The sequence below is a fragment of the Acomys russatus genome, chromosome 20 (assembly GCF_903995435.1).
Source record: "Acomys russatus chromosome 20, mAcoRus1.1, whole genome shotgun sequence".
Lineage (NCBI taxonomy): Eukaryota > Metazoa > Chordata > Mammalia > Rodentia > Muridae > Acomys > Acomys russatus.
Window position 1 is genome coordinate 50,387,774 of NC_067156.1, and position 16,550 is coordinate 50,404,323.

General features: G+C 40.8%; 1 protein-coding gene across 2 annotated transcripts in view; it reads left to right on the forward strand.

The window, feature by feature from the left end:
* Positions 1–16,550, forward strand: part of Wdr7 (WD repeat domain 7) — a 277,717-nt gene that overhangs the window by 230,760 nt on the left and 30,407 nt on the right. For both annotated transcript variants that reach the window (XM_051163424.1, XM_051163423.1), the window contains one exon: positions 1,271–1,370. In XM_051163424.1, the coding sequence (XP_051019381.1) occupies positions 1,271–1,370 (100 nt within the window). The remainder of the gene's footprint in view (positions 1–1,270; positions 1,371–16,550) is intronic.

Consider the following 16,550-nt stretch of genomic DNA (forward strand, 5'->3'; position numbering starts at 1 on the left):
TAGTTGATATAAAACTAACCAACACAGAAACTTTATGGGAACAAAGGAAGACACAGCAAATAATGTGATTGGAAAAGATGTGTTCAAGTAGAATATTTAGTGTAGCCATCTTACCCTGGATAGCTCACTGAGACCTTAGCTGCTGAGACCACATGACATGGGAAGTATATTTAAAAGTGTGTTTGCAAACATAAAAATCATGCTTGCTTTACCCTTCTGGTACTATCCTTACCCATCAATCCCAGACATACGGATTTAAAATCAGGACAACAGAGCTTAGGTCAGAAATCCAAGTACTTAACCTACTCCTGAGAACTAACCCGGAAGTAACAGTAACAGTCAAGTCTAAAAACCATCATGCCATCTACTACTATTCAGGGGAACAAAAATACCAAATGTGCTTGCTCATGCTGCCTGCTACTCCAGTTATGTAGCCACAGTAGTAAATCCAGCGAATGTGGAAGATCTTGAACAGTTTTGGGATTTTCCCTCCTGGTTAGTAGCTTTCTAATGTCATTTAAATTACTGATGAGATTTTAGGAGACATGCTATTTATGTAACCTTTCATTATTGTACAGTAAGAATGCATATTTCATTACTAATTGAATATGTGAGCCTTTCAAAATCCTTCTCATTTCTGCTCAACTAGAAATGTTTGTGTAACTTGTCATAAAAGGTGGATTTTCACACTTACTTTTTTTTTTACTCTGACCCTTTGCACCTCAGACTTTCAAGTGTATTTATGATTGTAAATTGTTTCCTATCAAAAATAATTTTCTAAAGATACAGTCTTAATCTGTCTGTAGTCCTTGCTGTCCAGAAACTTCCAGTGTAGTCCACACTAGGCCAAACTCACCTCAGTCCTCTTGCCTGTGCCTTGATCTGGTGGATCTACAGATGTAGGTCAGCCACTAGAGCTGGCTGAGATTCTATTACAGACCTAAGTGCTAGTCTACATCAATTCCACGGCAGGCGATTTTTCAGAAGTACTCACTACTAAAGGGAAACACTTTTTTCAAACCCATATGTTGATTACAGGTGTATTTATTTAAAAATAATAGATATATAAAGGGATTAAAGCTTTTATATACATTTGTGTGTGTGTACATGCGCGCGTGCGTGTGTGTGTGTGTGTGTGTGTGCACATTGGCTTTAGTCTTTGAGCGTTTTGTTTTTGTCTTCCACGTGCAAGCAATCTCACCTGGCTTTTGTTTTTTGTTTTTTTGTTTTTTTCTTTTTTTGTTTTTTGTTATACAAATGTTCAATTCAGGTTCTACATGGTCAGCTATTATGAACGGAGTCACAGAATTGCAGTTGGAGCACGCCATGGCTCAGTAGCCCTGTATGACATCCGGACTGGAAAATGTCAGGTAAATAAATCATTGTGGCTTCCTCTCCATGAGAGACCAGCCCTTCACAGGTGATGGGCTGAGCTGCTGGGACATTGTGGATAATGTGGAAGAGATCGATAGTTTAATGAAGGACTCAAAGAACATAGAGCCCCACAGTCTTTACTCCCCAGGACTGGAGGCTGCCAAGGCGGGTTTGCAATGGAGCTCAGAGTGCGAGGGCACTTCTCAGAATAGATTTTACAGTATGTCTCTTCTTTGTTCGGTGTTGTCTGGTTTTCCTACTTCTGACGTGTTTCTCAAAAAAAGTTCAATGCTACATATGAAGGTGTGATGACTGAGTAAAAATTAATTTTCTGTGTAAGAAAAATGAGATAGTTAGCAATTATGAGACAGTAATGTAGTCAGAGTTCATACAACAAATCACAATAGCATGTGATACAACTCCACAAAATTGGTTTACAATATAGTGTGTTGCTGTTTAGACTTTTTATACTACATTTTATGATTTTGTGACATATTATTCATGAAATTCTTTGTGTTTGCTTCAGTCCTGTTTACCTGATTTAAAATATACCCAGTAGATAGATGGTGCAAGTCTATCCCCATTTGAGATAGAAAAGGAATTGAAGCTCAGTGTTTTAAATCACTGTATCCCTGAGTCATGCCATTAGCTAACAGCAAAGCCAGGGCTAAATTCTACCAAGGTCAAGAAAGAGCTATGTCATGCCTTCCCCTGTTTTAGTGTAACATTTAGTACTGCTGACTTCTTATCATGTGCAGAGAGAATATAAGAAATCCATAAGGGTGTCTTAACAGTTTCGATTATCTCTCCAATATAATAAACTGTTAATCTAATGTCCTCTTCCAAGTTTCCTTGATAACCTGCCATGTAAGGCCTGGTAATAAGTTTTAGGATAAAGGTTTCAGGTTTCAGACAAATTTAGAGGATGCCGTTTGAATAGTAAGTACCCCTCCCTGTGGATGCCTCTGGGTGTACGCTGTGCGTAGAATATGCCTGTTGCAATACGTGTTTAGCTTTCTACCTGTTGGTGTTTCCCTCTCTAGCCCACTCTGGCCGACATTTCTTTCCTCTAGGTGCCCACTGAAATCAATGAAAACATTCTGAAGTTTGTTTAAGGATTAACTTTTGTGTTATTTATATGATTCTTTCTAAAGGGATTCTTCAAGCAGCATTTTCAAAATTTCCTTCCCGTGATCCTCTTGTGAGCCATGCTGTGGCCGCACTCCTCGCCCATCTGTAACCATCTTTTCTTCCTCACCTTGTTAGTCTTTGCATAGTATGCCAGATTTAACGCCTCTAATTCAGGTGTTGAACCTTTTATTTCCTTTTGTTTGCTAGAGAAGCAATGTAGTGGAGAGCAGATTCTGAAATGACACTGCCTGGATTGGGTTAGAAAGATTAGAATATATTCATGTCACACACACACACACATACATGAGAGCACACACACACACATACATGAGAGCACACACACGCTGCATGTGAGCCATGATAGGCCTTGTTAACTGTACATCGGTTTAAATAGGACAAAGCCAGTCAACTCTCCCTTGCTGCCATAGTACCAACTAGATTTGTTACAACTTCGTTGTCATGACTTTTTAGACTTTTTCCCCTCAGACTATTTCAGTTAGCCTTTTAAGTATAATAAACATAATATCAAGCAAGTAATTAGCAAAATTCAAGATATCCAGCCTACTGACATGTCCCTATTCATCCATGTTTAATAATTTTTATAATCTACCCTTATTTTTCTGGAACATCCTATGATTCTATTGATAATTTTTGTTGGAAACTTTTTTAATTTTTTTTGTTTCCATGTGAATCTGTTTTATTTATTTATTTTTATTTAATTAATTTATTCAGATTACAACTCCATTGTTATCCCATCACTTGTATCCTCCCCTTCCTCCCTCCCTCCTGCTTTCACCCTATTCGCCTGCCCTAGGTCTATGACCAATGGGGACCTCCTCCCCGCTATATGGTCATAGGCTATCAAGTCTCATCTTGGTAGCCTGCTTATTTTTTTCTTTGAGTGCTACCAGGCCTCCCCACCAAGGGGAGGTGGTCAAATATGGGGCATCAGAGTTCATGTCAGAGTCAGTCCCCGCTGGCAATTTTTAAAAACTACTGCAGTGTTTCTTTTATTACTGCTATGCTATTAGAATCTTTTTTAAGTAAGTAATTTCAAGTTCCACAGTAGACCTTTTCAAACAGTGTTGGGTTTGTGGCAAAATTAGATGGAAGATACAGACATTATATCTACCTCACTCCCACAGTGAGTGATCCCCTTGTAAGGAAGGCCAGGCTCTTCCTCAAAGACTTCATGATTGCAGGTACTGAAACAAATAGGTAGTAGACACAGGAGGCGGTACATGCATACTTATTACCATGAACACAGGTGTGAAAGCTGTCCGGAACATGAAACTCACAGACAGGTCGGATGACTAGTGCTTAAGTTCCATCTTTATAGTAGAGAAAGAAGAAGGAGTCTGAACAGGAGTAAGTGATGAGGAGAGACTGAGCCTGTAGAACAGACACCAGTCAGGGACAGTAGTCCTCTGCACTCTGCTCACTGTTTCCCCCTGTGACATAGCCTAGGTCCTCCGCGTGTAGTGAGACTATAAAGGTGAAGGCCATGTGTTCTCAGGAGGGCCTGATGTGTGGGTACATAAGGAAACTTCTAGGAAAGTCCTTCTCTGAAATTGCTACTTCTCACTTTCTTTTTGGTCTCCATCCAAAGCAGAGTGTGTGTGGTGAGGGAGAGGGAGGCATCTCTTACAAGTGTTACACCTGTGCTTGACTTTTTCACACAGTCCATGGTTTGCATTAGGGTCAGCTCCTTCTATCCTGTATTGGTGGATTTGAACAAATGCACAAAGGACTTTCACTGCCCTAAAAATCCCCATCTGTATAACTTTCTAGGCATATTTAATTATTTTAATAACCATTCCTGGGTGTACATTGCTAAGCCATAAGATTTGTGCATCTGCTTACCAGAATATCAAAAGCTATCTCCCCACACATGCATATGAACACTAGTTTCTCTGTACTTTCCTGAGTATTTTTATAAGAGGCCTGGCACAAGTGAGAGTGTCCTGCAGAGACACTTGAGTCTCTCAAACTGACTGTCAGACTGGGGAAACAATGGCCACCAAAGAAATGGAAATCTCCCCAGGAATCCTACTTGGAGAAGGAGTGCCACCCAGAGCTTCTCTCCTGCAAAAAGATTCTCCTACAGGCATTTCTGGCAGCTTGTCAAGATGAGACTGAAACCCAGATAATGATGGATCAGTGGTCAGTGGGACTGCACCTTGACCAGGTCTATTTAAGTGTGCTTATCCTTGCCCCTGTATTTAAACTTTGATCTCACAGTAGGACCGCCAAAGGATTTGAAGAATTCTCTGGGTCTTTTTGTACCTCTTCCCAATATGGCCACATTAAATAAATCTCCTTTCTAGGGTTTCCACTATTAAATTTGCTCTTTTTATTGGCATATTAAGAACTGGTGGCCAAACCTCACTTGGGGCACAGGCTGTGGCCCTCCAAGTTTAACAATATTCTGTGACTTATAGCATGGCTTTGGAACATATAAATTATCATTAAAAATGAAACTTCACTCTTGGCCTGGTTTTCTTTTAATTTATTTGGTATAGTGTGAGACAGGGAGACACATGGAGGCCAGAAGACAATTGCTTTGAGTTGGCCCTTTCCTTCTGCCATGCTTTGAAGCACCTCTCCTATTGTTTCTATTGCTGTGCTGCATTCTGCACACTAGCTGGCCGTGACCCTTCCTCCTCTCTCCACCTCATGTACTGCTGAAGGGACACTGAGATGACAGGGATGTGCCGCCTGCTCTGACATCACACTCAGGGTCATCCGGCTTGCACAGTAAGCTCTTCACTCACTGAGTGATCTCTCTGGCTCCACAGTTGGCCTGTTTTACTTCCTGTGTTTGTCTTCTTAGATAGTAGGCAATTTACTCATCAGTGTATAATTTGTCATTTGTTCTGTTTATTTTTTTGAAAAATTAATGCCAGGCCTGGTGTCACATACCTTTAATCCCAGCATTCAGGCGGCACAGCAGGCAGATCTCTGTGAGTTCGAGGCCAGCCTGGTCTACCAAGCAAGTCCAGGACAGCCAGAACTACAAGAGAACCCTTGCCTTGAAAAAAAATAAAAATAACATAGCTCATCACTGTGCTAGACAGTATATTACATGCAAGAGATCACAAAATAAATGAGTATGTCCATCAAGAAACAACCAGTGGCCAAGACAAACACGGCTATGTAGCTAAAATTGCGGTCAGCCTTTCAGGAGGGGAGCTGACAGAGCACGGAGGAACACTAACCAAAATGTATGCAGGAGAGCTGCTCTGGAAAGGCTGCCATAGAAGGATGCTTTCTGAACAGAAAGGCCTGAACGGTGAGGGGCCAGGCAAAGGGGAGGAGTGACAGACAGTATTCCAGGCAAAAGCCCAGAAGTTTAGCATGCACAGTGAAGGCCTGCTTACCAGAAATCTTACATATGCTGTCCTGTGCACATGGAAGTGGTCCATGTTACAGCAGTGCCAACTTGGTATTACGCTGGGAGTTACACATGTGACAAGCAGTACTCCAACACACAAAGAGAGACACATCTTATCTGGGACTTATTAAATGCTTCATCAGTGAGTTGTATAACGGTAGCTAGTTCCAGGAAGATAACTGACTACTAATGCTTTCACTGAACTAAAATATTCTTTATAAGAAAGGGGGCTTGGGGAAGCTTGCCAAGTGTTTTCAGCATGAGATTTAGTGTGTTTTATGAAAATAAGCCCTTGTGAATTTTCTAAAATACACTCAGTTATGGCAAGTACTCTGAAGTAACAGTAAAAGGAATCTAATATTCAAGTCAGACAGACAGGCAGACTAGCACACCTACAGTGACTAACTTCTGTCACTGTGTTCAGAAGACACTGTTGGCTGTGAGCGTAACAACATTTTGACTTCTAGTTAGGAGGAGCAATGGACCTTAAGGGATGGCAAGATTGATGCTTCTCTAATGCTTATGGGTGACATTTTAGGTATCTTCTTGCTCTTTGAGCAGCTGCTCTTATGGCAGGCGCTTCCTATGACATTCTGAAGCAACAGCCAGAAATATAGCACAAGGGCAGTAATAAGATGAATGGCTGGAGAATACAATGGCTTCCTGACACCAGTGAAGAATTACCTAGTAAGCTTCCTGTTCTAACAGTGAAATACTATTTAGAGACGAACCTCAAAGAAAAGGAACAGATTCCCCCAAACAGTGCTGCAATTAAAATTGTGTTTTTCTGAAACTTTAAAGTATTTAAAGTAATATTTCTAAGTGACTCTACACAGCCTACAGCCTTTTTTTCTTACCTTACTTGTCATACCAGTAGGAAACTGGTATGGTCCCAGTAACTTTGCACCAGTAATCTTTAGCATTACCTTGCTCTTGACAAACCCAGTAGTTGGAAAAAGCATTTCAACATCCTTGCAAAGGTATTGAGTAGACTAAAAATTATTTCTTTTTCTATTTTCCTCCATTTGTGTTTTGAGACAGAGTCTAACAGTATGACCCAGGCTGACCTGGAACTCACAATGTAGATTAGGATGGCCTTGAACTCACCTCCTGCCTCAGCTTTCCAAGTGCTGTGTTTTCAGGCACCTGGCTTAAAATTTCTCTCAATTCTGAGAATTCGCATCATTTCAGTCACAATTCTCAGTAACATTCAGGTTCCCACATTGCCATGTTCTTCCTCCCCTTCCACATATAAAAAATAAAAATAAGGATGGAGAGTTGGTTTAGCAGTTAGTAGTGTTGGGCTAACCTACCTCCACACATATTTTATCAACTGACTGAAAGTGTTTTCCTAAAGTCTCAATTGTTAATTGCTGTGACTGCAGCTCCGGGTGTTGGCAAGATATATATGTAAATGTTGGCCACTTCCTTGCCCATGCCCCAAAAGAACATTCTCTTAGAGTGTCAGGCTAAAAAGCAAGCTGCCATGGGGGAGGTCACAGAAGGTCAGAGTGCCCTTAATCTGGCCAAAAGGCAACACTAAGATATGGACTGGGCATTGCTCAGTTGCTGAGTGGTTGGGAGTGGGTAAGCTGTGGAACTTCTCCCACTATGCCAATAGGTTTTTGAATGGGGAAGGAATGTGGCGTTTTATAAATAAAGAGCTGGCAGCTTGAGCTGGGGCAGAAGGATGGAAGAACAGGAGCAGGGCAGGGAAGTTGGGTGGAGCTAGATGGGCAGCGGAGGGACTGCCCCAGCAAACAGGCTGACTAACAGCTTGTACTATACAGATGTCTTTCTTATTAAAGCCCAAGGGGGGTGTCCCGCCCCCACCCTGAGCTCCTGCAATACAAGAGCATGTGCAGTTCTTTTAAAGGACCCGATTTAAATTCCCATGTGATGATTCACAACTATTATAATTCCTGTTGCCAGGATCCAATGTCCTTGACTGGCCTCCATGGGCACTGTGCACATATGGTACATATAGATATATGTAAGCAATCATTCATATACATAAAGAATAATAAATATTTTAAAAGTAGAAATGTACCTATGTATGTATACATGTATCTAAGTAGGTATAATATTTTCCTCATATAAGTATCATGAAATAATTGAGGAGCCATAGTGCACCTGGTGATGGCCACAAATGATGAAGTTTGACATTGGCAGGCCCCTGAAGGCCAGCCATCTGAGTTGCCTGTTAACACTGAGAGGCCAGCTGCCCATTGAGTGTGCCCAGCAGTCACTGCCATATGTCTGTTCCTGTCCTGTAAGGATCTTAAAACAAGTTATTCCATAAACATTACTCTCGAGTCTGAAGTTCAAGATAGGAGTAGAATATATAATATGTAGGAGCTGTTGGGGACGTAACAGGTTTGTCAGGATGTGATAGCCCCTAATGGAGCTCTGCTATAGTGGGAGACAAGTCACATAGGTATCTATCACCCTGGGTCCAGAAGTCAGCCCAGAGGTTGCTCCATCAATCAAAACACACTGCTCGAGCATAGACTCATATAAACTGATATATATATTTTAAACATTTCCTTTTTATAAAATAATTTTATTTCTCATGTCTTCTAATATATGATTTGAGTTCTAAGATGACTTTCTAGCTAAGTCAAACTAGTTTCTTATTTTTTTTTTTCTCTTAGTTTCTTATTTTTAAAGAGATCCAAAATTAAAAGCATTTTACAAAGCAGACTGGTGAGATAATGGTAAAGGCACCTGCCACTAAGCCTGATGATATGAGTTCAGTCCCCAGGACCCACAGGTAGAAAGAGAGAACTGACCCCTTCAAGTTATCCTCTGACCACCACAAGCTTACACTGACATGCCACTTCTACATACAAAATAAATAAACAAAAATATGATTTAAAAAACACAAAGCAGCCTCAGTATAATTCTAGATGTCATATTTTGCCTGGTTCTTTACAGTCATTTGATTACACCTAATTTCATGTTTTAAACATATGTCCTTTAGGAAGCTGTCTTCTCGTGCTTATTGTGTAGCTTCTGTGTTTAACACAATTACATAACTGACACAAGCGATCACAACTAACATCAGCTTTAGCTCTAAGGCAGACGCTGTTTGGAGAAAAGAGCCCTAGTGAATGCACGTGGCAGAACCTGCCCAGCTAGGCCGGTGGGAACAGGGAGAATAGGCAGCCTCAGCTCCTTACTGCAAAATTAGGGAAGCTCTTCTGCCCTGCTGTCAGTACATGATGATGATCCGAAGGGAAAGTGGCGTCACAACATGCAGAGGGAACCAGCTTATGCAGCGGGTGCCTGTGTTCACAGCCTGGTGGGGCTAACAAGGCAAGAGTATCCCTGCTGCAGAAAACCTCATAGGTCACACAGGAGGAGAGGACAGATTCGGTGAAGGTAAGGGACAAGAGCAGGAAGGCTCTACCACAGGGTCTGCTGTTGGAGCTGATCCACGAGGGCGCGGTCCTCAGGTGGCTACATGAGAAGGGACGCTGTGCAGAGAGAGGATGAAATGTCAGCAGAGTCTTGCAAGTATCAGCTTATGATGCATTGCCGAAGCTTTAGGAATGTCGGGATGTCTAGAGGAAAGGTGTAAGTTTGTGAGTATCCTGGAGGGGGAGGGGCATGGAGGCTGACAGAAGGACAGTGGGATCATGCTGTGCCTTTCCTGACTTGGAGTCTTCTCAAAACTGTGCGTGTGCGTATTACTAAATATAGCCCACTCCATCTGTATAATGTTACTCGTATGTCTGTTTTCACATTTGGATCAGGTAACCAACTGGCAGATCTTTCCTAGGGAAGACTATTGCACTCTCAGCACGCCTTAGTTGCATGTAGTTCTTTGTGTAGGGTTGAGACCTTGTGGGCTTTTCCCTGTCCACTTTGTCTATTAGTGTCTTCCTTGCTTGGCTCATGTTTAGGCAGTCATGGCTCAGCTGTTCTTCCAGAGGACCCGGGTTCAATTCCTAGCACCCTTGTGGCAGCTGTCTGTAACTCCACTTCCAGGGATCTGGTACCCTCACACAGACACACATGTAGGCAGCACAGCAATGCATAGAAAATAAAAATAATTAAACCTTAAAACAAACAAACAAACAAAATACATAGGAAATATTAATAACGAACTTACAAGAAATCTCATTTTCTCCTTGTACACACAAAAAGTACACTAAGCAAAGTATAGGGTATATCCCAGAGACCTGGGCCAGGGACTAGTGAGAAGGCACAGGTCTGCTCTGTGAAACATTCCAGTCTCTCATTCCCCACCCAGTTGTGAAGCAGCCACACCTTGAAGCTTATGTCTGCTGTCCTGTGAAGTGACTGTCTTAATCTAGAATATTTATTATGCAGAAAGAGGTGTCCTAAGTGCAGTCTAAGATTCCAAAGGATGACAGAAACAAGGAACCATACAAAGAAAGGCCACCACACCCAGCCTGGTGCTCCGTTCTCACATATGGTGAACATGGTCCCTTGCAGTGAGAGGACCAGCTCCCACAAGCCTCTGCAGTTCCCTGGGTGAACACCCAGCATATGGCACTGTTACTATGTTGCTGTAATTTATGTAAATGTCTTGTCAGAGATGAATTAAAACTTATAGCAGTAAATCTACTTGGACACAGCTATAACTCACATAGATATATTGCTTATAGAAACGTATATCAAGCCTCTGGAATTACTGCCTCTTCAGTAGTCAGAGGTTAAAGAAGGTAGCAGCTTACATGCCATTATCCATAGACAGCAGTTTGTCATTCTTTGGGAGTGGGATGAACACAAAGTGCAAGCATGTCCTTCACTGTCTAATCTACATTTCAGCACCAAGTGAGCAACTGGGAAAATCACTCTTGAGCTCACTCATTAGCTTGCTACCTAATTTCCTGAGCCTGAAGTTGTTAGGTCTAAAACTCTATTTTATACGCCTGTAATACCAGCCATGACTGCTTGTGTGCAACAATCATGTATATAATGCATAACGGACAGCGAGCACCAATTGTATGTCAAACATAATATTATCTTTTTAGAGAATTAGATAATTTCATCCATCATACTTATTTTGGGGAAAGAAAAAATGGAGCGAGAAAATTTAGATGTTTTACAGGAATGTGTTGACTATTACAAAGGCCTTTCAAGAAAGTAATCATGAGTTAGAATACAAAGCCAGCGTCTCCTTTATGTAGTGGTGTCCCTACGCTTAGCACAAGCATGTCTGGCTAAGAGTTTATTTCACATTCATTCTCCAGGCATTGAGATTCAGCATTGTTCTTTCCAAACCTGAATCAGAACCTGTGAGACAGAAACCAAGGCATCTACACATTTACAGAACACCCCTAGGTAAATCCATGGCAGGCTAGAGGTTAGAAACTCTAAGTTTATTGCATAAAATAATAGAGTGTGGGGGAAACTAGCATTGACTTGTGTTAATATTTCAGTTCTTGGAAGTCTATGAAATCAAGTCATTTCAGAAATTATTAAAAAGAAAAAAGGATGACTTCTATCTGGAACCATATAGACTAAAAAGAAGCTTAGGATGACTGGAATTTGGGGTATGTTTGTACTCTCATTGAAAAGTAATGTAGCAACAACACAGAAGAATTACAGGAGCCCAGTACTCCCCTAGGGAAAAAATTGCTTACAAAGTAAATAACATTTGAACTCATGGTTTACATACACTGATAAAGTCCTTAAATTTTTTGCCTAAACCTCTTGAACTTTAGATTCTAGTTAAGGCTGTAGCCAGATATCATCCAGCATTCTATCCAGATGTCTGTCCTTGCCCACGCTCACCAAGGGCTAGCGCTTTAGGCTTTCCTTTGCCCTTGAGTATATTCCCCTTCCATTGTACTTATTTCCTAACCAAAGCTTGAAGCCAGATTTGCTAGGAACACTCCTAGCTTTATTTTCTTACTAGACCCCTGCTGACACCTTTTCAGTTCTTCAAATTACAACTGAAGGGAACCTCTAGCAGATAAAATCACTAATAGACAATATACTGACAGAAGTCATCTTCTGTTAGTTCCTTATAGTTTTGTCCCTAATTGGGACTTTTTGCAGAATACAGATAAGGTGCTGAACTGAGGATTTCCTACCCTCTGCTTGTCTCTCCCAGTTTGATGGGATCTGATCTTTTTCCTTGCTCAAATATCCATTCATATTATATACCATTGTACTAGTGCTGAATACAATTGAAATTATGCATTTCCTTGCATGGGAGCAAACTCATGCTTTTTCTATAGAGTGAACTGGGAAGGAGTGGTTTTGGCTGCTGTGTTCTTTGACGTTCTGAAGCTAATGAAACTGCCAGAACATAAGCCACTAAGCATTTAGTTTCTTGCCATACCTTTATCGATGTTGTAAAAGATATTGTGCACCAAGATTTGTAAAATAATAACTGAAGGTACTCCCCCCGCCAGCAGCCAGAGCCCTGCCTGCCTGGCACTGCACATACAGCTCTTGGTTGGGGTTTCTCTACCAAGGGTTCATGACAGACAACTAGAGGGGACTTATCTCTGCAGAGAGGGCTTTTCAGATTTGAGATCCTTTGGGAAAGTGGGGAAAATTCAGGCTTGTTTCCTGGTCATTCCATTACAGAGCTGTGGACTGTCAGAAGTTTTCGAGCCCTCCTCTTGCATTCATCCACTTTCAGATGAAAGGGCATCTTGTAGTGCTCTCACCTAGGCTGCTGTTTGTAGACACTCGCATCATTCCTGCAGCTGTGGCAGTGCCACCAGAGGAACAGAGAGTGCGAGGGTGCAACAGGTGTTGTCTGCTGCTGGAGAACACCTGACATACCACATGCCTAGGTGATGCATCAGGAGTAGGTGGGGCGTGAGAACAGACACAAAAGAGCTTTCTTTTGATTTTGCCCTGAGCATGGTACTCCAACATGTTGTCTACATACTGATGTATGCCGACACTGTTACTGTAAACCGTTTAGATAATTATTGAATGCCAGGCAACCCAAAGAGTCACGGACATTAAGATCTGCACTAATGAGAGTAATAAGGAAGCCAGAGCAAAACACAGAGCAGTACCCAAAGTTTGGGACAGAACTCCATGCCTAATTTTAATGAGTCATTAAAGCCATATGCTAATTTTATGAGTCTCCAGAGCCCTCAGCTTCTGATAGTCATAAAAGAAATTGTAAGTAACCCTAGCAGTACGTGATTAAGGGACATACATTCTGTTGCCAACAATGCCATACTGTTTATTTTTTCACAAGCGCATTCTGGCATATTAGCCAATTGTTCTGCCCGATTTTTAAATTTTTTTTCTTTCTTTCTTCCTTACCCCCCCCACCACGTGTGTGTGTGTGTGTGTGTGTGTGTGTGTGTGTGTGTGTGTGTGTTAAAGATGGTGTTCTGTTCTCATCAGTGACTTCCCCCAAAAGAACACAAGTAACCTCACAGACTTGAATGGTGTCCACACGATTCCACATCCCAATGCAGGAAGAACTGCTCTCCAGCTTTCCACCATTTTCATGAAGCGAATACAGAGCTGTTTACAGCAGCCTTTGTCTGGCTTTGGCATTGATTTTAAATCACCTGGATCGATCAAGTGGTTATGGAAGTTTAAAAAATCCTACCAAACACAATTAGAATCACAGGCTTTTTAATCTGCTAACATAATATCCATAGGAATGAACTGTCAATTATTCTTAATTTGGATTACCTAAAGAAACAGTGCCTCTGTGATGCCACAGTATCTGAGGCTGTCTGGGTGCTCTGTGCAAAATGTTCCCGGCTTTGGAGACAAGCATCTAAAATCCATGTGTGTCTTGGAGTGTGTCACAGAGGAGCACCTCTCTCAGCCAATGAGAGAGCAGCATGCAGATCCAACAGCTCTCTGCTCATTCGTGCCTCTGTTACAGCTCAGCAGCAGGACTGAGGCAAGCTGACTGCCACCCGAGCTGAAACAGAGGTGACAAGTCTAAAATCAAACACAGAGTCTTAAACAATAGGCCAGCAAGGGAAGCCACAGGGATCCCTTCTTAAACACTTGATGTCAGACCTCCCATCATCAGACATATCTGAGTCTGAACTGTCATGGTGGATAATGAAAGAGCTCCTGAATTTCCATGGTAACCTCTTACATTAGTTCTACATAAGAAAATATTTAAAAGCTTTGAATTACTTTTAGAGGTCAACTTCCCTCTTTAAAAAAAAAAAAAAAACAGTGATTTTTCTGTAGTTTGATATCATACTGGAATTTTGTTGTCATAGCAACTAGATAATGTAATATAACTTTTCAAAAATGGAAGCCTGCTTTAAACTTTATTGCACCAACCTGTCAGTTGTAAATGAAGAAGTGTGCAGACTCTGACCGTGACCTAAAGTCTAAAATTTACTTTATACACATCAGCGTTCATAATTGAGCATACCGAGGGAACTCTGTCTCCTAGACACTGAAGTATAAGAAGCATCAGCATGTAAATTACAGTTTTAAGTTCATATTCTTTCTACTTGCGAAACTCTTCCCCAGAGAATCACAACGTTGGAGTATTTTCATGGTAGCATCTCACTAAATAGTATAGCGTTGTTTTCCTCATCGCCTGATAATAACAGCGAATAGAGAGAGGGGCGGAGAGAGGCAGTGAGTGTTCTTGCTACTGGGCTGAACAAATAGATCCCATGCTTTTAAAATGCTGGAAGAGGTCAGTGCTTTGCTTCCCAAAGCCACATGCATGCCATTCAGCACAGGGCAGTTTTCTTTGTTTAAAATGCTTCTGACTTTGACACAATAGCCACGCATTTCTGCAGGGACGTTAAGCATTCCTCGGGACTTGATCTAGGGCACATTTCAATGGTACAAGGTATCATTTTATTCCTTAGTTGTTTTTTTTGTTTGTTTGTTTGTTTTTTTTACTTTAAAATAACAAAACCTTAAACTATTTCCAAGATTTTTTAAAAAATCTTCCCAGTACATTTTCTTCATGTTCTGAGGAAGCTGGCTCTGCCTAGTAACTTAGAAATAACTCCTAATGATTAACGCAGTGATGGATGTGACGAATCACCTTTTTCTTGAGAAATAATAAATCAACATATCCCTACCCATAAATTTCTACTGAAAAATGTGAAATATTAGCACCATATATTTAACTAGGTGTCAGATACAAACACTGTTGTCAGAACGTTGCTTTCATAGCCATTGGATAAAATTACAATGGAACTTTGCTTTATTTCTTTTAGAAATAATATAATTCAAATATAATTTACAATTTCTAATACTTGTCATTTTTTTAATGAATGTGTCATCCTTGTGGTAAGCATGGTGCACCCTGAATATTACCAGTAGTAGACCCCAAAGTCAAGAGAGCATAATCTCCAAGTAGAGTTTTTTACTCACAAAATTGTAGTTGAACTTTAGTTTTAGGATAACCCACTACTGTGGTTCATGAGACTGTGTTTGCCTGTTTGTGCTTACCTAATTCTGTCCTGTTTCCATTAGTACAGCCTCTTTTTTCCTCCCCTTGTTATGATGTCCTTTTTTAGGCAGACTGTATATTGAAATCTGTTTGGATTTGGGGGAAGCTTCATTGAACACAATGTATGACTGAATTAAGAGGCTAGTGGATGGTTAGTTACCCGGCATTGGCTTGATTTTCATTTGGGAGTATTTTCCTCAAGTTGCCATGGTGTATTGTGGGAAGTAGAGCAGGGCAGTGGCCTTCCCCTGGCTCTATTGATTTGCCCTTCAGCTGTGTGCAGCGCAGAGAACCTCAGGCCTTGTTGTTGATTATCTACACAGTGTCTCTGGGAGCTGTATTGACCCATTGCCGCTGACTGCCTGTGGCTCTTGATTTTTCACACCGTCTCCATGACACTCATAATAAAACATACTATCTTATTGCTTCTCGGCTCTGGGAGTCAATGGATTCAGCCTTCAAACACCACAGTGTTTCGGGAGAACATTTATTATATGTGGAATAAAGTGCAGCAATTTCAGGACTGCGTTGTGTACTTTCAGTGGCTACCTCTATAGCAAGAAGCCACACACACTTTATACTTATGATGCCTTAAAAAGCCGATGCTAGCTTGGTGTCTGTTATTAACGTAAAATGCTGAATGATGTATACAAAATTAATTTTAAAACAATAGGCTCATCAACCAGGAATATCTTGCACCAAGATTAAGTTAGACACACTGCATTTTCAAATACATATAAGGATTATCCTATGATTTATTACTGCCTTACGTGGTTTTTGGAATGGGGAGTATGACTACTAGAAGTGTACAGTTTATGTTGTTCATGTTTTAAGGTATCCTTGTCTGGGTGTCCTAGATAACTTGGTGTTTGGTATAAAATATTTCTTAGCTATTTTGAAAGATTTATTTTCTACTTAAAATATAATTAAATGGTTTTCTTTAAACATAGATCTTCTGTCAATATTAATGTTTTCCATTCTGTACTAATATCAGGGTATTTTAGATGTTGTTAGTACCTATATGGTTCCCAACCCAGAACTGCCATCAACAATTCCTTTGTGCCACATGTGTTGTATGTGATTATAAAAAGAGCTTAGAGAGACTGGGAAAGCCAGGGTTTATTTTTCTAGTAGAGAATAACATTTGGGTGTTTTTAAGGCAGACTTCTAATTTTTAATGCACTGTAAATACTGTTGTTGTATACAAGTTAATGCAGAGAAAGAGAGAGAGAGAGAGAGAGAGAG